Here is a 26655-nt window from a genome sequence, read left to right on the forward strand (position 1 = left end):
TTTGTTTAATTGGAAGGTGTTAAGGTGGGTAATTTGGGGGAAGGTTATCTGAAGGTAGGTGAATCTTCTGGAGGTAAAAGAGGAGGGGTTAAGATATTTGGATGAATTTTTTGAAAAGCAGGGTTTTGATTTCTTTTCTGAATGTTTTGAAGTTGTCTGATATTGTCATAAGAGTGGAGATGGAATGGTTGATTTTTGCTGCTTGTGTTGCCAGAAGGTTGTCAAACATTTTCTTGCGTTGTGTGCCTTTGAGTGGGGGGAAGGCGAAAGGGTTCGAGGTTCTTCTGTGTCTTGAGGTATATTCAATTTGTTTATTGTTTAGTAGAGGAGTGGCCTGGTGGTTCAAGCAGCTCCCTCAGCACCCTGAGGCTGTGAGTTCAATTCCCACTGCAGCTCCTTGTGACTCTGGGCAAATCATTTAACACTTCATTGCCCAATGTAAACATCTTTGATTATGTAAACCACACAGAAACAGCAGAATATCAAGTCCTATACCCTTTATTTATATTGCACCCTGCTCTGCATTAATAAATAAGCAAGCAAACCTACACTATTTAACATTAAAGCACTGTTAGCAAAACGTTTTGCCTTCCCAGGGAATACAATTTTCCGCATAGTTTACACATGCAAAATTTTGTTCAGGTTAATAGGTAATTAGCAGCTGAGATGCAATTCATACAATGTATTTCTTAACTATTAACAGGCAGTTCAACTATAAAATAGGCTCTATGTAATTTTTTTTGGGAAAAAAAAGTTACATCTCAGTTATGCAGTGGCGTACCAAGGGGGGGGGGGGGGGGGCGGTGCGCCCCGGGTGCCAGCCCTAAGGGGGTGCTCCCGGCCTTGCCGTTCAGTCCCCCCCACCCCCGAAGGACCGCTCGCCCCACTGACCTTCCTGCACCACCTGTGAAGCAGCCCACAGCAGGATCGCGAAGTCAACGTCAGCGATCCCTGCGCTGCTTAGGCGCTGCTTCCTGCGCCGCGATCCTGCCCCTCCTCTGACATCAGAGGAGGGGCAGGACCGTGGCGCAGGAAGCAGCGCCTAAGCAGCGCAGGGATCGCTGACGCTGACTTCGCGATCCTGCTGCGGCTGCTTCATAGGTGGTGCGGGGAGGCCAGGGGGGCGAGCGGTCCTTCGGGGTGGGTCGGGGCATCAGGCCTTCAGGGTGGGGCGGGCGGGCAGGCTTTCAAGGGGGAGGGGGGGTGACAGGCAGGCAGGCAGGCCTTCAAGGGGGGGACAGGCCTTCGGGGGGGGGGTGCAGACCTTCAAGGGGTGCAGGCCTTCAAGGGGGGGCAGGCAGGCCTTCAGGGGGGGTGCAGGCCTTCGGGGGGGTGTAGGCCTTTGGGGGTGCAGACCTTCAAGGGGGTGCAGGCCTTCAAGGGGGGGGGACAGGCCTTCAAGGGGGGGGCAGGCCTACAAGGGGGGGGCAGGCCTACAAGGGGTGGGACAGGCCTTCAAGGGGGGGACAGGCCTTCGGGAGGGTGCAGACCTTCAAGGGAGTGCAGGCCTTCAAGGGGGGGTGCAGGCCTTCGGGGGGGGGATGCAGACCTTCAAGGGGGTGCAGGCCTTCAAGGGGGGGAAAGGCAGGCAGGCAGGCCTTCAAGGGGGGACAGGCCTACAAGGGGGGACAGGCCTACAAGGGGGTGGGACAGGCCTTCAAGGGGGGGACAGGCCTTCGGGGGGGTGCAGACCTTCAAGGGAATGCAGGCCTTCAAGGGGGGGTGCAGGCCTTCGGGGGGGGTGCAGACCTTCAAGGGGGTGCAGGCCTTCAAGGGGGGGACAGGCCTTCAAGGGGGGAAAGGCAGGCAGGCAGGCCTTCAAGGGGGGACAGGCCTACAAGGGTGGGGAGAAGCTACAAGGGGGTGGGACAGGCCTTCAAGTGGAGGACAGGCCTTCGGGGGGGGGGTGCAGGCCTTCGGGGGTGCAGACCTTCAAGGGGGGGACAGGCAGGCAGGCCTTCAAGGGGGGGACAGGCCTACAAGGGGATGGGACAGGCATTCAAGGGGGGTGCAGGCCTTCAAGGGGGGACAGGCAGACCTTTAAGGGCGGACAGGCCTTTGGGGGGGACCATGATTTAGAAGTACACGGAGGGAAGGGGGTGTTCAAAGAGACATGCATATGCCAAACTTTGGGGGGGGAAGAAATAATGGGTCTGAAAATAGAGGAGAGGGAGAGAGATGATGGACCATGGGATTTAGGGAGAGAAGGAACAGAAAGGGAGAGAAATTGGACACAAGAGATGGTGTGGAGGAGGGATAGAGATACTGGATAGGAGGGTAATTAGGAAAAGAAAGGGAGAGATGGTGGACTCTGGGGTGGTGGGGAAGGAGGGAGAGATGCCGGATGAAAGGGTATTTAAGAAAAGGTGGATCTGTGGAGGGAGATGAAAAAAAGGAAAGATACCAGACTTCCTGGGAAGGGAAGGGAAATGGAAAGGGAGGACAGAGTTGGCAGATGGATGGTTAGCATGCAGAAAGAAGGAGACCCTGGCAAGCAAGTTATCAGAAGAAAACCAGAGCCTTGGACCAACAAGATTTGAAATATAACCAGACAACAAAAGGTAGAAAAATTAATTTTATTTTCTGTTTTGTGATTATAATATGTCAGATTTAAAATGTGTATCCTGCCAGAGCTGGTGTTGGACTGCAAACGTGAGCTAGGATTTAACAGAGAGAGGAAAAGTCCTTTTTGTTTCTGTATTTTATTTACACCACAGCGCCAGTGTGGTTAGGAGAAGCCAAAGGGGGTGAAAAAGCTATAAAACTCACCAGGAGTTTTGAAAAAAATCACCCAACTGGGCAGGAAAATCGAATTGAAAAACCAATTCAATAGGCCAGGGGTGTCCAATGTCAGTCCTCGAGGGCCGCAATCCAGTCGGGTTTTCAGGATTTCCCCAATGAATATGCATGAGATCTGTGTGCATGTACTGCTTTCAATGCATATTCATTGGGGAAATCTTGAAAACTCGACTGGATTGCGGCCCTCGAGGACCGACATTGGACACCCCTGCAATAGGCTGAATCGAATCAAAAGTTTTTTCCTGAATCTGGCAGCATTAGTTTGCGCTACTGTCTTATACTTTAGGACCTGGGATTGGGGAGAGATGGCATCCTCACTACGTTATAATGCAAGTGAAACGAGGATTTGGTCAGACTTTTGAAGGGTCTGCAGAAAAAAAATATTGTATAGGCCGGGGACATGAGACAGCAGGAAATGGGAACTTTTCTTCCTTCTATTTTTGTGAATGGAAAGGCTGAGGATGTCAGAGAGTTCAGTTAAAATATGTGCTTTATAAGAAAATATAATAATGTGTTTTATAAAGTTTATAGCATGGCTGGCCTACCCAGTGAGGTGTTCCTAGTGGTGATGGTGGCAGCGTGTCAATGTGTTGAGAGGAAGAGGTGGTCTGGGAAATTCTGCTGAGCAAACTCCGGGCCCATTTCCACCCCCCAGTTAGTCCACTCCACTCAACTGGTTCACACACTGAGTGGGTCTTTGGGTGTTGTTTTGGGATCTCTTCCAGTGGTTTATCTCCTTCTGGTCCAAGGAAGGAAACTTTGTTATCCTTAGCATTGACCTACAGAATATGTTTGTAACAGCGCTGCTTGTGTGGCATTAGGCTATGTAGTGATCGAAAGAAAAAAAACAGACCTTTGCACATTTTTGCACTATATGGTGGGTGTATGAGGAGATTCACATTTCCTGCACAGCTAAGTCCATGTGAAGTTACCTTGTGCTGTATTTGACATCTAGCAAGGTCTCTGTTTGAAAGGAAAGATCTAAACTTAAAAATGAAGTGGCCAGAAGTTATGGTAAAAGCAGATAGTGTAGCTGGTTTTAAGAAAGATTTTGACAAATTCCTGGAGGAAAAGTCCATAATCTGTTATTAAGACATGGGGGAAGTGTTTGCTTGCCCTGGATCGGTAGCATTGAATGTTGCTACTCTTTGGGTTTTGACCAGGTATTAGTGTCCTGGATTGGCTACCATGAGAATGGGCTACTGGGCATGATGGACCATTGGTCTGACCCAGTTAGGCTATTCTTATGTTATGTTCTCATCTGTAGGGGCCTTTGTTTTCACTTCTTATTTTAATGTATTTTTTTTCTGGGAACTTATCATTGTTTTTTATAATGGGAACAAAAATGGAAGAGAATTAATGTGTGTGGGATGAGGGGGTAACTAATTTCTTCAGCTAAATAATTCAATCCACTTCAAACAGACATAGGAGAACTCACGCACCATTCACACACCCTCCAACCAAAAACGTCAAAAGAAAAAAACTGTTCGACAACCTCCTAGCCATTCAAGCTGCAACACTCGACCCCCAACTCTACAACCAATTGACATCGACCACAGACTGCAAAACCTTCAAAAAGAAATAAAAACCCTTCTATTCAAAAAACACATAAAACCGAACTAACACAATCAGAACTGTCCCAAGCATCACCTGCAACTACTCCATATGTACTTCTGATGTCATGACAATTCAGACATAATTTATGTTATGTTATGTTTGGAATATAAGAAATTTTTCACTGCCTGTTTCTCTTCTGACCATTTATTCTGTTTCATGGTCATTACAAAAAATATTTTTTTACATGGGGGGGGGGTGTCAAAAAATGATGGGCCCCGGGTGCCACATACCCTAGGTACACCACTGCAGTTATGGAAAGGTTTTTCTTTTTAATTTGGTTTGTTTGCTAACTTTGGGGCGCTATATTTCTACTCAGCTTACCTGCATTTACAAAAAGTATGATTTCATCTTTTAATTTTATTTATGACTTAAGACATATAGAAAAATTATTCCAGAGCTCTTTGGCATACACATTTCAAGTTTCAAGTTTCAAGTTTATTTGATTAAATGCTTATCATGAGATACTAAGCATTGTACAATAATAATTAAAACATTAACAGGAGTATGGGAAGACAAACAATTTTAACATACTTAACTTTTTTTTTTTTAAATTTATAAAGACACAATAGGAAAGAAGGGGAGAACTACAATATTTATTAAGAAAAGGTACAAAAAAGGAAAGTACATTGGGACGGGGACAGGTTAAGAGTTGCTGGACTTGAATCGGATAGTCAGTTAAAGCCATCTTTAAAAAAGAAACATTTTAAACTATTTTTAAATTTCTGTAAGTTGTGTTCAGATCTTATATATATGGGAAGAGAATTCCAAATCGTGGGGGCAGTTACTGAAAAGATTGTATTAAGTCGAGTGCCTATTATTCTTAAAGATGGAATATTAAGAGCATGCTGTGAAGTGGATCTTAGAGCTCTTGGGGGGTCATATGGAATTAGAAGTCTGTCAATGAATGCCGGGGCGTGTGTTTGTATAGTTTTAAAGGTTAGAAGTGCTATTTTATATGTTATTCTATATATGACGGGTAGCCAGTGGGCTTTTTGTAGAAGAGGGGTGACATGATCATATTTTTTTGAACCTGATATGAGTTTGATAGCTGTGTTTTGAATTAATTGTAGACGCTTTATATCTTTTAGGTTTATCCCTTTCAGTAGAGATTTACAATAGTCCATTTTGGATATCATTTAGGGTCCTTTTTACTGAAGCTTAGCAAACACTAATTCCACACTAAATTTATTCTTTCTTATGTTTCTTCCTATACTTTACGTTTGATGAATGCTTCTCAGCTTGTTGTTCCTTCATATAAACAAGTATGCTTGGACTAGATAAAGAAACGGATTATTATAGTTATTTGCCCAACTGAATGGAATAAACTGCCGTTGAACCTCAGGAAATTGGACGATTTGAGACAAACTCAATTGTGTTTGCATGTATTGCACATAGAATTCCCATGAGTGTATCTTGCCGACCAACGGTAGAAATTTTTACTGCGGCTTTGTAAAAGTAGCCCTAAGTTAGATGTCTACATCAGCTATGCTTGCCTATATAGAATTTGCCAGTTACTGCTGATGAAATAATGTGTTACCCTAGTAGGACATCCGAGAAAGATTTTAATTCAATTTAAAAAGTGTATAATAGGGATGAATAAACCTGTTTACAAAATTTTTTTAAAAAACCAATCATCACATTTTACAGCAGAAATCCTTAATGCCATACATCAGTACTTCAGTAAAATAATAGTTATAGAAATAAGCAATGCAGCTTGAAAATCCTTTATTAAGCTTAGAACGTGGGCCCCTCTAGATAAGTTTTGTTTTGTGAAGTTTTTAATGATAACTCTAATTGACCCTATTGTGTTTCGAATGTATGCCGCTGTTGGGGCTTTTTTAAATTGTAATACTGTATTATTGTTATGAATCCTTCTTTTTTTTTTAAAAAAAAAAAATAATATTGTATTTAAAAAACTGTTTTATTGTTATACATTGTTGTATTTAAAATTCAATTTAAAAAAACCAAAAAGGAAAAGAAAGCGTAGCTTTCAAATTCTTTTTATTTTTCGACAAGAGTTGTACTAGGCTTCTTTATTAATGCAAGGCTAATCAGGCGCAGTAGGGCAATTTAGGTGGAAGAGTTAAAATTTGCCTTTATGCAGAACCAGATTAAGCCATAGGCAAACTAGGCATGTGCCCAGAAGTGCAGAGGACCTTACAGATGTGCTTAGGATTCAGGAAACTAGGATTGCCAATTGTCTAGATTTTAAACATTTGTAAACTATTTGCCTAAAAGCCAGAAGGATGGCTATGTGTGTGGATATTTTTCTAAATTCAGCCCACTATAGCTCTCTAATACTCCTCCCCCCCCCCCCCCCTTCTAGAGCAGAGACTATGGTAGAATCCAACCAATGGGAAAGCTACTCTAGTTACAGGAGGGAGGAGTTGAGTTGCAAGGGTCATAGGGGAAACAGTTTTTTCCAGGGTCTTTGGAGCTAATCAGCGAAACAAGTGTATATTCTGGGGGATGGGAGGAGATTGTTGAAAAGGAGTAGGACTGAAGAATGGGGTACAGTGTGAAGTGTCTGCAATCAGCCGAGGAAAAGATCTGGCAGCAAATGCCATAATTTTATATGATAGTGGGCAGACCTGGTAGGGATTTGGCATTGCCCTTGTATAAGCACATGAACAACAGGACTAGGAAAGAGAGCTACCATATTTTTTGCTCCATAAGATGCACTTTTTCTACCCCTAAAAAGAGGGTGGAAATAAGGGCGCATCTTAAGGAGCGAATGTTAAAAAATCCGCAAAACCCCATACCTTTTTTCCTATCCCAGCTGTCCAGCATGCTTTTCGCGCTCCTGCCTCGGTTCTCCTGCTCTCTCCCAGCTGCAGCAGTGGCACAGCGGTGTACGAGGCAGGGGCATGCCTGCTTGGTCCTGCACTGCCCTCAGAATAGCTGCCTGTCAGTTCTCATCCCGCTTGGGACTGGCTGGGGGCTGGGAGCTGGCTGGCTGGCTGCCACTACACATGCCTACCATTAGACATGCCCAACACTAGACGTGCCCTGTACCCTGTCCCAGCCTACCACTAGACCATCAGAGGGGGGACAGGGGACAGGGCACACCATTTGATTCAGAATTTTTTTTCCTTGGTTTTTCCTTCTCTACAGGTGGGTGTATCTTATGGAGCAAAAAATACGGTAACTAGTGAGTGCATGCATTTGTATATTTATTTATTAACCGCCTATCAAGATTATCTAAGCGGTTTACAATCAGGTACTCAAGCATTTTCCCTATCTGTCCTGGTGGGCTCACAATCTATCTAATGTGGCAATGGAGGATTGAGTGACTTGCTCAGGGTCACAAGGAGCAGTGTGGGTTTGAACCTACAACCTCAGGATGCTGAGGCTGTAGTTCTGACCACTAGGCTACTCCTTCCTCCATGTATTTGTTTCTGTGTCTCTGACGAGGATAGTCATATAAATAAAGCTTCCCTTTGAAAGTTTGGGCTGGAATAGAGAGGTTCACTGGTACAAAATATACCTTTGCATATATTAAATGAGGGGACCTTTTCAACCCAGGGAATTTACCCTGTAAATTATTAACCCTCCCCCCCCACCCCATTTTAGAAAACCACACAAGCGTTTTTTAGCGCTGGCTGGTGCGCTGAATGCTCTGTGCTGCTCCAACGCTCATAGAGTTCCTAAAAGGGTAGGGAGGGGTGTAAATTATTAGGCAAAATCCTTTGAACATTTCTTTTTTTTATTATTATTATTATTTATTTATGAATTTCAAATTAACAAATCAAGATAAATCTTGTACAGAAAGTGATTACAACAAAAGAACAAAGAGAAACCTCATAATTTTACATAGAAACCAAATTTTTGTATAATCTCTCAAGTCCACCATTATGATCCATGATGTAAAATAAACGGAATTAACAAAGAACTATTCATTAAAGATAACTGGTACGTGGTTAACTGATGTTCAGGCGTCTAGTATCTTGAAGCCCTCATTCTTTCCCCTTCTCCAGGCGGGACAAGGAGAGAAGGGCCGTCAACTGGTTTGGCTCAAAGAAAACATATTTCTGAGAATTATATTGAACTATACATTTGCAGGGATGGCGAAGATAGAAAGTTCCCCCAAGAGCCAAAACTCCAGGTTTTAATAATAGAAACTCTTTTCTACGTCTTTGTGTATCTCTTGCCAAATCTGGGAATATCTGTATCTTTAAATCAAGAAACTTTTTCTCTTTATTTTTGAAGAATAGTCTCAAAAGCCAATTCTTATCCAACGTAATAGCCAAGGTCACAATCAATGTAGCAGGTATTGCAACTTCTTTATCAGATAGTTCAAGTAAAGCAGATACATCAATTGGTCCCTGAGTTTTTTCTTGAAGATCCTGATTTTTATTAGGTAAATAATAGACCTGGGTGAAAGGAGGTAATAAATCTTCCGATACTTCCAATATCTCCAGCAAATACCGTTTTAACATTTCTCTTGGAGTCACTGTTGAAATTCGTGGAAAATTAATCAATCTTAAATTATTATTCCTAGAGAAATTTTCAAATGTCTCTATCTTCCTTCTTAGATTTATATTATCCTTAATTAAAGTGTCCTGAAGCAACTTGGAAGATTTAAGTTGATCTTTAATACTCTGGATATCTAATTTTGATTCTCCCAGGTCTTGTTTTATCTGAAGAACTTCTTTCTCTTGAGTTTTTATTTTCCCCTCTATTTGAAGATGATTAGTATTTACTGTTCTAGCCAAATTGGCAATCAAATCCCACAAAGCCTCCAGTGTAACTTCTTGGGGCTTTACAATATTAAAAGTCTGCAAATTTGATAGTGATAGATTAGGCTCACCAGCTAAAGGATCCTCTCCTCTCCGTTCCTCCTGTGTCAGGGTTGACCCCAGCGTTGTAATATCCTCATATACACTCAGGCTCTGCTGCAATCCGTGCGAGCCTGAGTCGATGTTCATCTCGCCGTTCCCTGCAGCCTCTGGGAGGGAGCTCATGCCGACTTCAGGCTGCCTCCCCACTCCCGGGGAACTGGCGGCTCGAGGGTTGGGAGGAGGGATTCTCATGTCGGGGCTCAGCGAGATCTCATGAGCCCGAAGAGACGCCTCCAGTCCATTGCCAGGAAATGTCTCAGCCGGGGGCGACACCGACGCTCCAATGGCGCCCTGCATCCGTCTCAGCAACTCCTCAATGTTGCCAGAGGAGGCTATTCCGGGACGCCGCGAGGCCGAAGAGGCTCCCTTTCCCCTCCTCTTTGGCATGGTCAAAGTTCTACAGCGTGAAACGCCAGAAAAAAAAGTTTTTGAAGGTAAGGTTTTGCGGGCGGTTGCTCAGTGAACCACGACCGCGGCCATCTTGGATCGATCTGAACATTTCTAATACTGCCTCCACTCTGCCTATATCTTCAGAAGCATTAAAAAAAAAATCAAAATATTTTATTTTCTTCTTCCATATATTAAGTTTTTTTCACATAAGCTTGTTCCAGTGTAGATCACTGAAACAAGCTTCCAGTGCAGGTGATCAAGGCCACCAGCGTGCTTGACTTTAAGAATAAATGGGAAGTCCTCGTGGGATCCCTACGAGGGACGAGTTAAGAAACTGGGTCGTTAGTACTCAGACTTAATGGGATGGGTCAGTAGAGTGGGCAGACTTGATGGGCTATAGCCCTTTTCTGCCGTCATCTTTCTATGTTTCTATGTTTCTATGACTTTGTAAATTTATATCTTGGACATGTGGTCCTTAAATCTCACTCTGTCCGACAGTCCACCCTTGGAATTTCTGGTTTGTACTAGAGGCAATGGTGAGTGAAAATGGTTTGCCCAACTTCCCTGGTTCTCAGCCCACTGCTGCAAAGCTGCCAAGTTACCCAGTTCCAAGAGAAAGACTCTTTGGCCAGTCCTGCTTTTGAACAAGTCAGTGTTCTGTGTGTAGTCACCAGTGGCTTCAATAGATGTGCTGGCTAAACGTTAGTGCAATATGTACCTTTAACCAAGGTTAATATACTCACTGTTTTTGCTGAACATCTTTATCTCTTTGGAGAGTCACTTATAATATTTGCCACTTCTCCTTTTAACTTCAAGTTTCAAGTTTATTAAAGTTTTGTTATCCTGCCTTATCAAATTTCAAGGCGGCTTACATTCAAAATATATTAAGTAAGGATAAAAAACAAAGTCTAAATAAAAAATTAACATAAAAATTAAAACCAAAAACGAAACAACAACAGAACTACAAAAAACAAAAACAAAACAACAATCTAAACTTCTGTGTTGATATGAAGAAATGGAAATTCTGTATCATCACCACCTTTCCAAAATGTATTTTTCAGATTTATACACAGATTGGCATCATGTGATGTAGAACTGCAGATTCCATCCATAATACTTTGAGCCATACAGGCTTTGTGATATTTTGAGGCTGAAGGCCATAGTGGTTTGCAGAGGCTTTGTCCGCGAAACAAGGCTCTTGTTGAGAATTCAGCGGTCCAGTTGCAGTTGTGAAAGCCATCATGAAAGATGTTCCCCATCTGTAGTGGGTTGTGGCTTTTGATGGAGGATTATAACATCTGGCTCCGATTTATTCTTCAAGTACTTTACCTACGGGGAAAGCATTGCTGGATTTGCCATTGAAAGCTTCCTTTTTCACCATTAGAGTTAAGTGGGGGTTTTTGAAGAACAGAATTTTCTCCTATGCTTTTGAGCTTTTTACCGTTCTGTTTTGCCCCACTTAAGGGCTGAGCCGATGATAAAAAAGGCGGCTCTGATAAGTAGCACATACATTTTGAACTGCACCTAAGCCTCTGCTCATTTTGTTTAAAATCTGGTATTTAAGCTTTCCATGACAAAACAGCAATTCCTAGCAAACTTTTGACTTCATTATTAGCTCATTTGAACAGATGTTATGTGTTTAGATTATTTGTGTCTGAATACTGTGGAAGCTGATGGCACCCTTACTATCTGCTGAGCCTGTGTCTTTTCCTTCCTTTGCTGCAGCAGGAGCTGAAGCAGTTTGATAGCTTCCAGGAGTGGACCGATGGCTACGTGCGCTTCATTTACAGCGCTGAAGATAAGAATGCACAGCGCCACCTCAGTGGCTGGGCCATGCGCAATACCAACAATCACAACTGCCAGATCCTGAAGAAGTCCTGCTTGGGCGTGGTGGTCTGCAGCCAGAGTTGTGTCCTGCCAGATGGCACCAAGATGCAGCTACGTCCAGCTATTTGCGACAAGGCCCGCCAGAAACAGCAAAGTAAGAGGGATCAGAAGGGAGGTTGGCAGGGGCAGTGGTACTTTTTTAATGGACAGAACCAGTACATGCTTTCATAAAAGCACAATTTTAAAAGGTGTAATGAAAGAAATTTCAAAAAAAATGAAAATAAGTATTTGGATTTTTTTTAACTGTAAATGTCTGCTGAATTCTGTCCAATGTAAATCATACATTTTGAATGCCCTAACGCAGCTTCGTTAAAGGAGCCCTAAATATTATTTATTTTTAATTAATTTGCAAATTGAACTGAAGAACAATAACCAAGTATGAAACACTTGTATAGAAATATGATTTGATACAGAATTATTCTAAAGAAAGAAAAATTAATTCAGTAGGACACCAGAATTTAGAGGGGCCAACTATCTGGACTGAAGATGAACCTGCCCTCTTTTATCTTAGAATCACATGCCAGCATCACTTCAAAGAGGCAATTGTGGTGGCATTCTTTGATTTCCAATACAGTATCCTCCCCACGCCTGTCTGTAGGTAGCAAAATCATAACTGAAAGAAAAGAGAAATCTGAGCAACACAAACCTGTCATAGAAGTAGAAAAGTGGAGTTGGCCACAAACGAGAGTAGTCAGATTTTCAAGGATGATTTTATTGAACTGGGCCTGATGTGGATTGTTTTTCAGCACTTTGCCTGTATCAGGGGTGATCCAGGAAAAAGGAGCTGAAGAGCCTCAAAAGGAAAAGGCTGAATCCTCTTTTGTATCTCGGGAGTTGGCTTGCATGAATATGCTTTCAAAACAGAACATTCCATTGTGTTTTCAAAGCATGTTCATATGAGTTGAATCTCTCAAATCAATCAAACTGTTGTTGAGATTCTACAGATAATTGAATTTTGGATGTCAGAATTTAAATTGAAAATTACTACAGAAAAAAACAAATTTTTCTTTGCATCACCAAATTTAAATGAAGATGTTACATCTATTGTTTTGAATGATAAGGTCTATAGCAGCGGTCTCAAACACGCGGCCCATGGGCCGCATGCGGCTCGCCAGGGACTATTTTGCGGCCCGCCTAAAGCAGGGGTCTCTAATTTGCTTCCGTTCCCACTGCCCTCCCCCAAGCCACCGCAATCGGGGAACAGGCCAGCGCCGGGGAACTGGCTGGCCCGGAAGTTCCTCCTCAACGTTAGAATTGACATCGGGTGGCGAGAATTGGTCTGCCCCGCGCTGGGGAAGATAAGCACTGCAGGGAGAGTTAAGACCTCGGCGCTGGCCTGTTTCCCGATTGCGGCGGTGGCGGCCTGATCCCCGATTGCGGCGGTGGCGGCCTGATCCCCGATTGCGGCGGTGGCGACCTGTTCCCCAATTGCGGCAGTGGCGGCCTGTTCCCCAATGGTGGTGGCTTGGTGGAGGGCAGGGAGAAGTAAAGAAAGAAAGGGGGGACAAGGAGACAGAAAGAAAGAAGGGAGACGGGACACAGACAGAAAGGGGCATGGAGAGAGAAAGACAGAAAGAAAGGGGACACGGAGGGAGAAAGAGAGAAAGAAGGGGGCAGGGTGAAAGAAATAAAAAAGTTGGGGGAGGGAAAGAGACAGATGCCAGACCAGGGGAAAGGAAGGAAGGAAGGAGGGAGGGAGAGAAGGGAAAGAAAGAGATGTCAGACCATGGAAATAGGGACAAAAGAAGAGAGAGATAGAAGGGAAGGTAAGACATGGAAACGTAGATTTTGAAAAAGCAGAAAAATTGAATATTAAGTTAATGCCAAAGATGGATGCAAGGCAGAAAGTGAAGACGGAGAGAAAACCAGTCAAAGGACAAGAAGACCCTGGAAACATAGTTAAATGCACAGAAAAATAAAGTCACCAGACAACAAAGGTAGGGAAAATGATTTTATTTTCAATATAGTGATTGAAATGTGTCAGTTTTGAGAAAGGAAAGATATTAAACTTTAAATGTGAGGGCTGCAGAAAAAAATAGGGTACTTGGAGGGCCGCAGAAAAAATAGTTAATGGCAATTTTGCATAAGGTAAAACTCTTTATAGTTTATAAATCGTTCCTTTAACTGTTAAAGGAAAGATTTATAAACTATAAAGAGTTTTACCTCATGCAAAGTTGTCATTTCTTTAATAAGACATTAACTATTTTTTTCTGCGGCCCTCCAAGTATCTACAAATCCAAAATGTGGCCCCACTAAGGGTTTGAGTTTGAGACCACTGGTCTATAGCATCCAGCCAACCATAAAGATAATTGGTGTAATTCTAGATCACACCCTTACTATGAAAAATCAGGTTGAGTCGTTGGTTCGAAAGGGTTTCTATGCTTTATGGAAACTAAGAATTATTAGAGCATATTTTGATATTAATTCCTTTTGATTGTTAGTTCAATCATTGGTCCTTAGTCAGTTAGACTATTGTAACATTGTTCATCTTGCTGGTACTCAAAGAAATCTTCAAAGACTGTGCATAATTCAGAATGTAGCAGTCAGATTGATTTTTAATTTAAAGTATAACCATGTTACTGATTTCTATCGCCGATTGCACTGACTTCCAATTGAGGCACGGGTTAAGTTTAAGTGCGGCTGTATTTATTTGAAGGCACTAACAGGTTTAATTCCAGAGTATCTTATGGAATCTTTCATTATTACAAATTCTAGACATTATAGAAAATCTCACTCATTATTTTCATTTCCTTCTGTAAAGGGATGTAAATATAAGAAATTTCAGGAATGATTGCTGTCTTTTCAGGCAGCCTTATGGATTAGGGATCTAACTCACATATTTACATTCTCAAATTCGTATCAACAGTTTCGACGTGCATCTTTTTAGGGAATCTTTCGGAAGTTAGATATTGGATGTTTGTTCATTTGTATTATTAGTCTTTGTGAACCACATAGAACTTAGTGGTATTTGCAGTGTACAAGTGAGTTTTTATGTTTATGTTTAGGAGTATGATTTATCTTCTTGGTTGCTCTTCTTTGCACCTTACTAGTTCTGCTATAAGGCAACTAGAATTGAACGCAATATTCAAGGTGAGGTTGCACCATGGAGTGAGACAGAGGCATTATAACATTCTTAGTCTTGTTTACCATCCCTTTTTTAATAATTCCTAGTATCTTGTATGCTTTTTTGGCCATCGCTGCACATTGGGTGGAAGGTTCCATCGTATTGACCACAATGACACCCAGATCTTTTTCTTGGACACTAACCTCCTAGGTTGACCCTAGCATCTGGTAGCTATGATTTGGGTTATTCTTCCTAATGTGCATCACTTTGCATTTGTCTACAGTACATTAAATTTCATCTGCCATTTGGATGCCCAGTCATCCAATTTCCTAAGGTCTGCCTGCAATTTTTCACAATCTACATGTGTTTTAACAACTTTGAACAATTTAGTGTCATCTGCAAATTTAATCACTTCACTTGTTCCAGTTTCCAGATCATTTATAAATAAGTTAAATAGCACCAGCCCCAGTACAGATTCCTGTGGCACTCCACTGTTTACTCTCATCCAGAGAAAAATGAACATTTTAATCCTACCCTCTGTTTTCTATCCAATAACCAATTCCTAATCCACAACTGAACTTTGCCATCTATCTCATGACTCTTTAATTGCAATTCCTGGAGGAAAAGTCCATAGTCTGTTATTGAGAAAGATATGGGGGAAGCCACTGCTTGCCCTGGATCAATAGCATGAAATGTTTATACTCTTTGGATTTTTGCCAGGTACAAGTTACCTGAATTGGCCACTGTGAGGACGGGCTACTGGGCTTGATGGACCATTGGTCTAATCCAGTAAGGCTATTCTTTTTTTTTTTTTAACAATCGTCTTTATTACACAAGAAAATGAACAACATATACAATTGAACAAGCAAGCCAAACAAGTACTGAACACAAAAAGTTGTGAAGCAGAAAAGAACAATTTTGTAATTTTTCACCCCATCCCCTACCCCCCCTCAGAATCCCTCCCCCTCCCTGCCTCCCAAGATAGGTGTGTAGTAACAAGGAATCTAGACGTCTCCACCATGGCCTAGCAAGTCCAAGGGCAGGCCGAGAAGTCCAGAGAAAGAACACAGGATAAGACATAGCTAATTACAAGTTAAGTAAGTAACCATGAGCTGCAGAAATTAAAGTGTTCCAAAAAGGAACTCAAGCATCCTGTAAACGCTGGTCAGCCCTGGATCCCATATATGTGACCATGCTGCACTCCATCTGCAACATATTGGATCATATGCACTCGCAACTCTGTAAGGTGGGGGCCGACGCCTCCAGCCAGTGCAAGAGAATAATTTTTTTCCCCAACAGGATAGCTTTTCGCAGAAAACAGCGCAAGCCCTACACTGAAAAAATAAAAGATGAGGAGAAACAATACAGCGGGCGCGCCACAGCTGAGAAATGTGAGCCAAGATCCTCCCCCAGAAAGCATGTATCTGAGGGCATGTAAAAAACATATGCCCCAAGGTGGCTCCCAAAAGATTATATTTAGGACAACGAGCATCCAATTGCAGTACTATTTGCTGTGCACATCTGGGAGACACATATGCAACCGCATGGTCATCTTGTAATTGAGTTCCCAAAGAGCAACCGATAAACACATCTGGGAAGCCAATTTAAGGCTATGATGTATGAGATCTGCTATTATATAGAAACCCCCAAATCCCACGACCATTGCTGACTTAAGTGTGAGTAATCAAAATTGGGGAGATATTCCTCTAAAGATTTCAAATGAAAGCGCAAAGGAATAAGGCTTTGCGCTTCTAAGCAGAGCCCCTCGTTAAGGAGCTCCAGGGACTCCCCCGTCAGAACTCCTGCAGGCAGGGAGTGAAGATAATGACGGAGGACGACCCAGGACGGTAGACAGAGGTCTCTGTGCAGACCGAGGCCATTCCCCAGCAGAAGACTACAGTTTCCACACAGACAGAAGAGGTGGCATCTAGACGGAGACATCTTGCAGGAGCTGAGGAGCCTAAGGGAGGAGGTGAAGCGCCTGAGAAGCATTCGAGAAGACGAGGCCTTCATCGACAGAGTCATCCAGGAGCTGTCCCAAATCATCGAGCAGGCGCAGGACAAGACCATCCTCGAGATGCCCAAACCGACAAACCTACAGCTTTGAAACCAACGATTGGGGTATAAGAAGAGGCTAGAGATGCTGACTCCTGGCAGCTGTTAACCTCTTCCACAGGGAAACACAGAAGACCTTCCTCTTTTTCTGTTTCTTTTTCTTGCAAACAGGGCAGTTTTACATCGACCCCACAAATCACCTTGAGGAACAGATTCCAGCTTTTACAGGAAGGAACTGCCAATGAAGTACAGGAAGTTGTCCAACAGATGGCTCTGGTTCTGGGGACAACAGATCAGCTCCCCCCAAAGAAGCGCAGATTGGTAGTCATTGGGGACTCCCTGCTGAGGGGCACCGAGGGACCAATTTGCAGACCAGATATGCAATCAAGAGAGGTTTGCTATCTACCAGGAGCCAGGATCCGAGATGTAACCCCCTGCCTAAATAGACTTATCAAGCCCCAAGACCACTTCCCCATGCTTCTCATCCATGTCGGAATGAACGACACTGCCAGGAACACCCCGGAGAATATATCTGAAGACTTTGGAGCCCTAGGTGAGAAGCTGAGGTGGATGGAAGCGCAAGTGGTCTTCTCCTCGATCCTCCCAGTGAGAAGTAAGGGAAGAGCCAGGGAAGATCGTATCCAGAGGACAAACGAGTGGCTACATGGTTGGTGCAAGGAGATGAACTTCAGATTCCTGAACCATGGAGAGGCACTGCACGGACCAGATGGGCTACACCTGACCAGAAGGGGTAAGAACGTCTTTGGACACCGACTAGCCCGCCTGCTTCGTAGGGCTTTAAACTAGGTAAATTGGGGGAGGGTACCCACTCACGTACTGGCGTGGTAAGTAACCATCCTGGCGAGGTAAGTTGCCTCTCCATTTCTGAGTCTTAGGTAAGTACACACATTCCAATTTCCAGATTATTTATAAATAAGTTAAAAAGCACCGGTCCCAGTACAGACCCCTGTGGCACTCCACTATTTGCATTCTTCCATTGAGAGAAATGGCCGTTTAACCCCACCCTCTGTTTTCTGTCCAATAACCAATTTTTTATCCACAACTGAACATTGCCTCTTATCCCATGGCTCTTTAATTTTCTCAGGAGCCTCTCATGAGGAACTTTGTCAGAAGCTTTCTGAAAATACACTACATCCACATGTTTATTCATACCTTCAAAGAAGTCAATCAGATTGGTGAGCAAAGACCAGCTGAACCTATGCTGACTGTCCCATTAAATCATGTTTATCTATGTGTTCCACAATTTATTTTTTATAATTGTTTTCTACTATTTTGCTCATCATTGAAGTGGGATTTGCCGGTTTGTAATTTCCCAGATCTTCCTGAAACCATTTTTAAAAATCGGTGTAACATTGGCCACCTTCCAGTCTTCAGGTACTATAGACAATTTTAGTGACAAGTTACAGATTACTAACAGTAGATCAGCAATTTCATATTTGAGCTCTTTCAGTACCCTAGGATGTATACCATCCAGTTCAAGTGATTTATCACTCTTTAACTTGTCAATTTGGCTTAGTACGTCTTCAAGGTTCACCAAGATTTCTTTCAGTTCCTCTGCATCATTTCCCTTGAAAACCATTTCTGCTTCAAGTAGATTTCTTCTTCCATAAAGACCGAAGCAAAGAATTCATTCAATCTCTCCGCTATGGCCTTTTTCTCCCTGAACGCCCCTTTTTCTCCTTGATCATCCAATGGTCCCAGAGATTCCCTCACAGGTTTTCTGCTTCTGATGTACCTAAAAAAATTGTTACTCTAAGTTTTTGCCTTTTTGGCAAGTTTCTCTTTATACTCTTTTTTTAGTTTTCTTTATCAATGCTTTGCATCTAACTTGCCAGTGCTTATGTCTCTTCTTTTTTTCTTTATTTTGGATCTTTAAAGGATGTTTTTTGGCTTTAATAGCCTCTTTCACTTCACCATTTAATCATGCCAGCCCTCGTTTTCTCTTCTTTCCACCTTTATTAATGCATCTGATCTGGGCTTCCACGATGGTATTTTTAAATAATGATTACTGTATAGTAACTGTAATTCTATTACAAAATTATTATAAAAGTTACTATGCCAAAAGTGGTATTTTCAACAACAGTGGAGCAAAAGCCTCAAGAACACTATGCAGCACATTTCATTAACATTGTAACAAACTGCCTTAATACTATCATACAGCACAAAAATTCCAAAAAATATTGCCAAAGAAACTTCAAAAGAGACCGACAATAAGGCAAAAATGGTCCAAAGGTCCCGAGAGTGGTTCAGAGTGGTTCAGCAGTGCCGAAGACAACTCTGTGGTTAAATAACATCAGTAAGTTAATTTAATGAATTTAATGAAGTTAGGTACCCTCAGTGTGAGGGATCAGCGACGGGAGAAAGCGTTGGAGGATTTCTCCCGTCGCTGATCCCTCACACTGAAGGTACCTAACTTCATTAAATTCATTAAATTAACTTACTGATGTTATTTAATCACAGAGTTGTCTTCGGCACTGCTGAACCACTCTCGGGACCTTTGGACCATTTTTGCCTTATTGTTGGTCTCTTTTTAATACTATCATAGGCATAAAAACTCCACTCATAAAATACCTTTCATATCTCACAAGAGAACATCCCACTGGTGTGCACACTACAAATATAAAAAAAGGTACAGTAAAACAAAACTTAGCTGTTGGTTGTCAAACGTTCCCTGAAGTTAAATGCTGACACCAACACGCTTCTCAGTATTTTTTCAAAACTAACTTCACTCCTGCAACTCAAATTATCAGCATAAGTATTTTGTAATCTCCCAACAAGAATCTTGTTTCACCAGCAATACTGGCTGCATCAGGGGAAATTGGAATTTTTTTTCAGTGCACAAATGGCTCACAGCAAGCTCTGTATTAAGAACATTAAGATACTCTGCCTTCCTTTCCCTAATCAACATAATAATGTCATCCCCCCCACCCTAGATGTGTATACTCAAAAGATAAAATTAAGACAGAAATAGAAATATCCCCCCCCCCTCCCAACTTTCCCTGGATGTGTACGAAAATAAACAAAAACTGACTTATAAACAAAATTCAACTATAGTGAAGTAATAATGTTTTTGTGTTTTATTGATTAGTCATTGGATGGGGGAGGGGAATAAAATGGTTGGTCATGTATGTTTGTAAGAGGAATGTGCTTTTATTGACTTATTATATAATATATATTTGTGTTTTGCACTATTGACGTTTGAAAAATCAATAAAGAATTTAAAACAAAAAAATAGATACTCTGCCTTCCTCTTAAACACTCCTGGATTTTTTTCACCATTATTGAAGCCCGAAGTCATAATGCCTTTGTACAGATCCATGGTGAGACCTCATCTGGAATATTGTGTACAATTCTGGAGGCCACATTATCAAAAAGATGTGCTGAGAATTGAGTCGGTTCAATGAATGGCCCCCCAGGATGGTCTCGGGACTCAAGAATCTCCCATATGAGGAAAGACTGAATAAATTGCAGCTATACTCACTCGAGGAACGTAGAGAGAAGGGGGACATGATTGAGATGTTTAAATATATCACGGGCCGTATCGAGGTGGAAGACGATATCTTCCTTCTTAAAGGACCCTTGACCACAAGAGGGCATCCGCTGAAAAACAGGGGAGGGCAATTTCATGGTGACACCAGGAAGTATTTCTTCAACGAAAGGGTGGTCGATCATTGGAATGAACTTCCACTGCAGGTGATTAAGGCCAGCAGCGTGCAAGACTTTAAGAAAAAATGGGATATGCATGTGGGATCTCTAACTGGGTGAAGTTATGAGGGTGGGTCATTAGGGTGGGCAGACTTGATGGGCTGTGGCCCTTTCCTGCCGTCATTTTCTATGTTTCTATGTTTATTGGGACTCCCTAAATATCCTATTTCAATAGTATCCTTCACACCGAACCATCTGCTCCTGGGTGACTATTCCCTCCCCCCCCATCTTAATTTAAAAGCTGCTTTATCTCCTTTTTAGATGGTAGCGCCAGCAGCCTAGTTCCATCAGGGTTAAGTTGGAGTTCATCCTTTTGGAATAGGCTCCCCCTTTCTCAGAAGGTTGCCCGGTTCTAAATCCCTCATCCCTGTACCATCGTCTCAACCACACATTGAGACTTTGGAGCTCTGCCCGGAGACTTTTCAGAAAGATTCACTTGCCAAGGTGTCAGTTATCTAATTTATCTAGTTTACTGCTTGCCCATTCCTTCTTTTAAAATGTGCCCCTAGTGCAATCTAGTGCTTCCTGTACCGATTTCACACTGTCCTCCAATAAAATATTCACCAGTAATTTAAACTCTTTCATCGGAAGAAGACGCAGGGCCTGATATTTAGCCAGCAGTGATCAGCATTTTGGTGACTGTCGCTGGTGTTATACCCGGAAATTCAATGCTGGGTCATGTCCAGGCTCTGTCATTGAATTTCCGGGTACACAGAGCCGGCAAAGACATAGCCAGTTAGGTCTGATATTCAGCATTTAACTAGTTATGAAGAAGCCCAGTTATCTTAGCTGATTAAGTGCTTAATCATCTAAGTGCCATCTCTGCTCTCGGAATGCCCACAAACAGTTAGTTTTGGCTTGGATGCTGACTGGGCATTTTCAGTGGCACTATCTGGGTAATGCCACTGAAAATGCCCCATTAGCCCCATACAGGCAATTTAAACAGCCAGGAGTCTCTCCAGGCCATTTAAATCATTTTGAATATCAAGTCCTCAGACTTTTACCCCCAAATTCTATAAAGTCTGCCTAAAGTTAGGTGCCTACATTGGTGTGCCTAACTTAATTGATTGATAGACTTAATTGGCAACAATAATTAGCACTTAACACCTCATAATTGATAGTTAGGCACCTAACTTGAAAAATGTGATTCTGTTAAATATAGACGCTGAGTCCAAAGCGCATAGTTAAAAGTGAGCATGGTTAGGGGGTGGATCATGAGCATGTTTTCAAGTTAGGTGCCTCTTTTTGACTTAGTTAGGCGCTTATGTGTGCCTAACTTAGGCAAACGCATTTAGGCCAAGAAAACCCTGGCATAAATATGGTGCACCTAAAAGTTAGGGTGCCTAATGACACCTAAGGCCACTTAGGTGGCGCTAAGCGTGATTCTATATAGTGCTCCTATAGAATCACGCTTAGTGCCACACTAGTCGGTGCTAATTTTTTTTTTAGGCAATATATATAGAATCAGGGCCTTAGTTTCTAGCTATTTTTAAAAATAGAAACAGGCACAGAGAGCCGAATTCTGCAATCAGCGCTGGAATGGGCTGGTACCTCCAAATTTAACGCTAGTTGGGTGTCAATCATGCACCAGTGCCAGTTAAAGAATCGTGGCTATGTGAAACAGAAGCACCAGAAATGTAGGCCAGTGTTTTGAAGGCCTACATTTCCGGTGCTTCTATTTCACGTGAATTGTGGCTACGGAGGCAAATAAGGATGCCTAAGGCTATTTCTGGCATTAGCCACACCTTCTTCAGCTTTAAGAGCCTTTAGGCGCCTGTATAGCCGTGATTACAGTGTTGACATTTTTTTTTTCTTAATGGGGCATTAATGTGTTGGTAACGATGTGGTCAATTATTTTAGGCCGCCATTTTGAGAATCAGCCCCTTACTGCATATTTATAATTGAATCAGAGGAGTTCTTCTCAGACAGGATGAGTCTGTGAATTGCTTTAGTTTAATACCTTCGAACCTGAAGGGCTGAGTTAGTTGCTGAACAATAAGTATTAAACAAGTGATGAAAAGACAATGCAATTGGAAGGATGGAGGGGAACAAGAAGCAGATCTTGCTTGCAGGGTTGAAGCAAAGATGGAAAATGTATCCCTGCACACAGAGGGAGAAGGGAGTAGGCCTACCCAGAAGGCAAAAGGGCAGAGGCTAGTGTCGAGGAGAAAAAAGAGATATGTGCAGGGAATTGAAGACCTATGCAGGTTTCTCCCAGAGAAGAGGGAAGAGTCACATGCAAGGGGGTGACCTTTGAAATTCAGAATTGTAACTAGCAGGAAGTAACTGCAGCATATATGCCAGAATCACAAATACAAAACAATGCAAAGCACACACACTGCGAGGACATAATGTTTCCTCTTTCCCAATCTCTCCTTCATGATGCTTAGGGTTAGCAGATGTCCGGATTTATCCGAACATGTCCTCTTTTAAGAGTACTGTCCAGGTGTCTGGAAGGCTTTTCAAAACCCAGCATTTTGTTCGAGTTTTGAAAAGCTTTGAGCTCAGGGCTGTCTGCAGATCCAACATGGTGACATCACACGCAAGCATGTGACGTCATTGAGTCACACCAGCCTATGCTCGGAGGCCCTTCAAACGTGGTTCCGAGCTTGAGGTTTGAGGTGCAGGGCTGCGGCGGAACAGGGTGTGACCCTGGGCAGAACAGGGCGGGGCCATATGTTTGGGTTTTACAGTTCTAAAATCTGGTAACCCTAATAATGGTGGCATCTTGGTTTTGGACTCATTGGTTAAGAATGCAGCAGAGGAAACGCTCCTCTTGCCAGCAAGCTTCTTCCTGAGATCAGATCCTTGTGACTTGCTAATATTCTGGTCCCAGCTAACTCAGTACTGACAAGACTGCAGCAGGTTTTTCTGGCGGGTGCTCACTTTGCTTTTTCTTTTGCAGAAAAGCTCTGCAGTAACTGTAATGCGGCCCTGGAGCTGATCCCCTGCCGGGGCCACAGTGGCTACCCAGTCACCAACTTCTGGAGACTTGACTGCAAGGCAATTTTCTTCCAGGTGAGCCAAGACACAGATGAAACATGCAGGCTGGTAGAACCTTTGAAACCCCATGTTTATGTGTAACAAATGAGTCAGAGGTACAGCAATTGCCAGATCCTGTACCCATAACTTCTAGAAGCTCCCAGTATGAGATGTTGCTCACATCACGTCAGCCCTGATAGAACTTGATAGTATCCTATGAACAATTAAGTGTATTGAATCAGGCATACAACGAAATACGGTTGTAGTGGGTCATCATGGATTTTTATGGGGCATTCAATAAATATATAAATCCAAAATGGTCTCCTAGGTTGTCAGTTCATCCCCTTGATCTTCACCACTGTTTTTCTTCATTTTTATAAAGGCAGCACTGGCTTCCAGGACCCATTTTTAAATACATTTAAAGTAGGTGTCTTTTTGGACTTTAAACAAAGATGCCCTGCTTTAAAATTAACCCCAGTTAAAACAGCAGGGGGAAGTTGAAAATTAGGCAAATTAAATCATAGTAATAACAATGATATGGCATAGTGACAACACTGTGTACATTTAAATCCAGCAAAATATTCATATACAGTACATATTAAAACATAAAACATTATATAATTAGAGGCATGCTTACAATACCAATCCATTACACATTAAGGCATCTTAATAGACAGCAAAGAGAAGATGGAGGCAGAACATGTTGAGACACGATACGGTATAACAAAGAAACTATGCGGCTCACTTCAAGGATAAAAACGGAATGTGTAGTCCAAGAAGGTGCATGCAGCTGGAGTGGAAGGGCAACCCCTTGCTAGCCCTGACCCAGTCCTGCTTTTTTGTTTCAATGAAATACCACTGTCATAGTTTAGCAGGGCGCTGGGGTAATTAGTTAATGCCAGACATATTATGAAGCTCAGTCTGTTTAAGCACAGATGTAGGATTAGTTTTGGAGCACCAGGGGTAGTAGTTTGGTATGTTTCATATCCAAAAGTATCATTACCCCCCTTTTTGTCAAACCGCAAGCTAAATGCCGAACCACCTATTCTAATCCTATGGGTGGCTCAACATTTAGCTCACACTCCTCAGCAGCATGGCTTGATAAAAGGGAGGGAAGGGATAAATGTTGTAATTTAAATTGTCATTTATGATATATTGGCTGTACTTAAAAGCTAAAAATATGTAAATTGGTCAGCCTAGCTCTCACAATGCGCTTTCTTTTTCCATATCTAATTAAGGCTACAAATCTGCAGCGCTCTTCAGAAATTTCTTAGAAATCTCAGGGGCAAGAGTGATCCCCAGTTGTTCCTGCTTATCCCATGTCCATAGTCAAATTGGCTACCATGACTTCCAGCAGCAGTCTTGCAAACAAGAATGACTGCACATTAGAGCCAGCACGGGCAGGAGCAATCTCAAAATGGCTTCCATAATCTCCTGTGGCAGTCTTGAGAGGGGGCTTCTTATATTGTAGGAGGAGGGAGACTGAGGGAGTAAGGAAGGAAATGGGAGCTTCTATGGTCTGGGAAGGAGGGGGTAGTAGCAGCAGTGGCGGGAGTGGGGGTTGTTCTGGTTTTGGATTTGGCTGCTACTGAGCAGCAAATTTCTGCCACAGATTCAGTTTCAGCCAAAACTGGAAAAAAATGGTTTTTGTCGTTCTCTAAACTCTTTATAGGGAATGACATTCAGTGTGCCACAAGGTAATCCATGTATTAGTCCATTATTATTCTTGATCTCTCTGCACAAGTATACAAACTATGTCATTCCGGGATTTTTCCAAGATCAGACGTGGAAAAGATCATTGAATATCTGCTAAGTACAGTAATGGTACCCAAGACAAAAGAAAATTACTTTTAAAAAATTAAAGCAAGTATATTTTCACACGTTGCTGTGAAATAAATTATCCCACCCTAGCTCTCAACAAAAGAGGAGAAACCAGGAGAATGTCTTAGCTGAAATTCATGCTTACCAGTTTTCTAATGCCTACTGAAGTGATACTGTTGTTTGCCTTGTTCAAGGCTAAAGGAGTCCATGACCACCCAAGACCGGAAAGTAAATCTGAGACTGAGGTCAGAAGAAGCGCTGTGAAGAGACAGATGTCCTCCTCTCACCTGGCACAGAAGAAGAGGTTTCTAGAATCTGAGGTAATGTTGGCAACCCATTTTCTTCAAACCTCAGATAGGTCATGTGGTCAAACCCTTTTCTTTAATTATCTGTGTTGTTACAACAGTTGAAATCTATATTAATCAAAGAGAACTTAAGAAATTTAGTTCATGCTTTTATTACTAGTAGATTGGATTACTGTAATTCCTCTTATTAGGATTTAGCAAAGCAAGTTTACAAAATTTGCAGGTTAAACAGAATGCTGCTTCTCAGCTCATTAGTGGCATTGTGAGAATTGATCACATAACTCCTGATTTGTACCAGCTACTTTGGCTACCAATTTCAGAACACATTGACTTTAAGCTATTATGCTTTTGTTTTTAAGGCAATATATTTGGATGAACCAGAGTATTAAAAAAAAAATTGTCCAAGTATGTTTCTTCAAAACCGTTGCACTCATCTGAAAATAATTTACTTCAGTTACCTAGTCTAAAGGAAGTGAGGTTCTTGTCAAGCAGAGCTTTTTCACTTGTAGGACCAGCACTTTGGAACTCTTGGCTGGCCCATTTTCAAAATGAACCTTCCTATCCCGCTTTTTGGAAACTAACCAAAAAGGTGCTATTTCATCAATGTGAACAGTCGACTCCGCTTAACCCTTTCAGGACCATAAGGATCGTAGGCCAATTTTTGTGGTTTTGACGACATTTTTATGGTAAAAAGGGCTTGCAGATGCCAAAATATTGATTTTTTTTTGTGAAATATCTTTTTTTTTTTTTTTTTAAATCACACTTCTGGCTTATGGACAGTGTGGCAAGTGAATCTTCTCGTCAATCTGGCAACGACGCTAATGAATGAATGTCGGAACCAGTTTGTTTACATAAAGGCAGTATCATATGGAATCCGTACATATCAAATTTAGAACTGTAGACTATCCCAATCAAAATTTATAGGATTTTAAAGTTATGGGACAAATATGTCCCTTGGTCCTGAAAGGGTTAAGTGTAAGGCCTCCGGACTGAACCGTCACATGCGCTTAAATGGAGTATGCACTTAGAAGTACCACTTTTTAGTCATGAAAAATCACAGGATGCTGTAGTCAAATGCAATAAAACTTTTATTCAGCAAAAAACACACCGAATACAATTTAACATGGTTCAGTTATAGAAACTGCACTGTTCCTTCTAATGTAAACCT

General features: G+C 42.2%; 1 protein-coding gene across 2 annotated transcripts in view; it reads left to right on the forward strand.

Moving 5' to 3' along the window:
- GCM2 (glial cells missing transcription factor 2) overlaps positions 1-26655 on the forward strand; it is a 60179-nt gene that overhangs the window by 30036 nt on the left and 3488 nt on the right. The window contains exons 4-6 of one of the 2 annotated variants that reach the window (XM_033934573.1): positions 11373-11628; positions 23285-23397; positions 25377-25502. In XM_033934573.1, the coding sequence (XP_033790464.1) occupies positions 11373-11628; positions 23285-23397; positions 25377-25502 (495 nt within the window). The remainder of the gene's footprint in view (positions 1-11372; positions 11629-23284; positions 23398-25376; positions 25503-26655) is intronic. The other variant, XM_033934574.1, reaches the window with a different exon arrangement.

The sequence above is a fragment of the Geotrypetes seraphini genome, chromosome 2 (assembly GCF_902459505.1).
Source record: "Geotrypetes seraphini chromosome 2, aGeoSer1.1, whole genome shotgun sequence".
Taxonomy (NCBI): domain Eukaryota; kingdom Metazoa; phylum Chordata; class Amphibia; order Gymnophiona; family Dermophiidae; genus Geotrypetes; species Geotrypetes seraphini.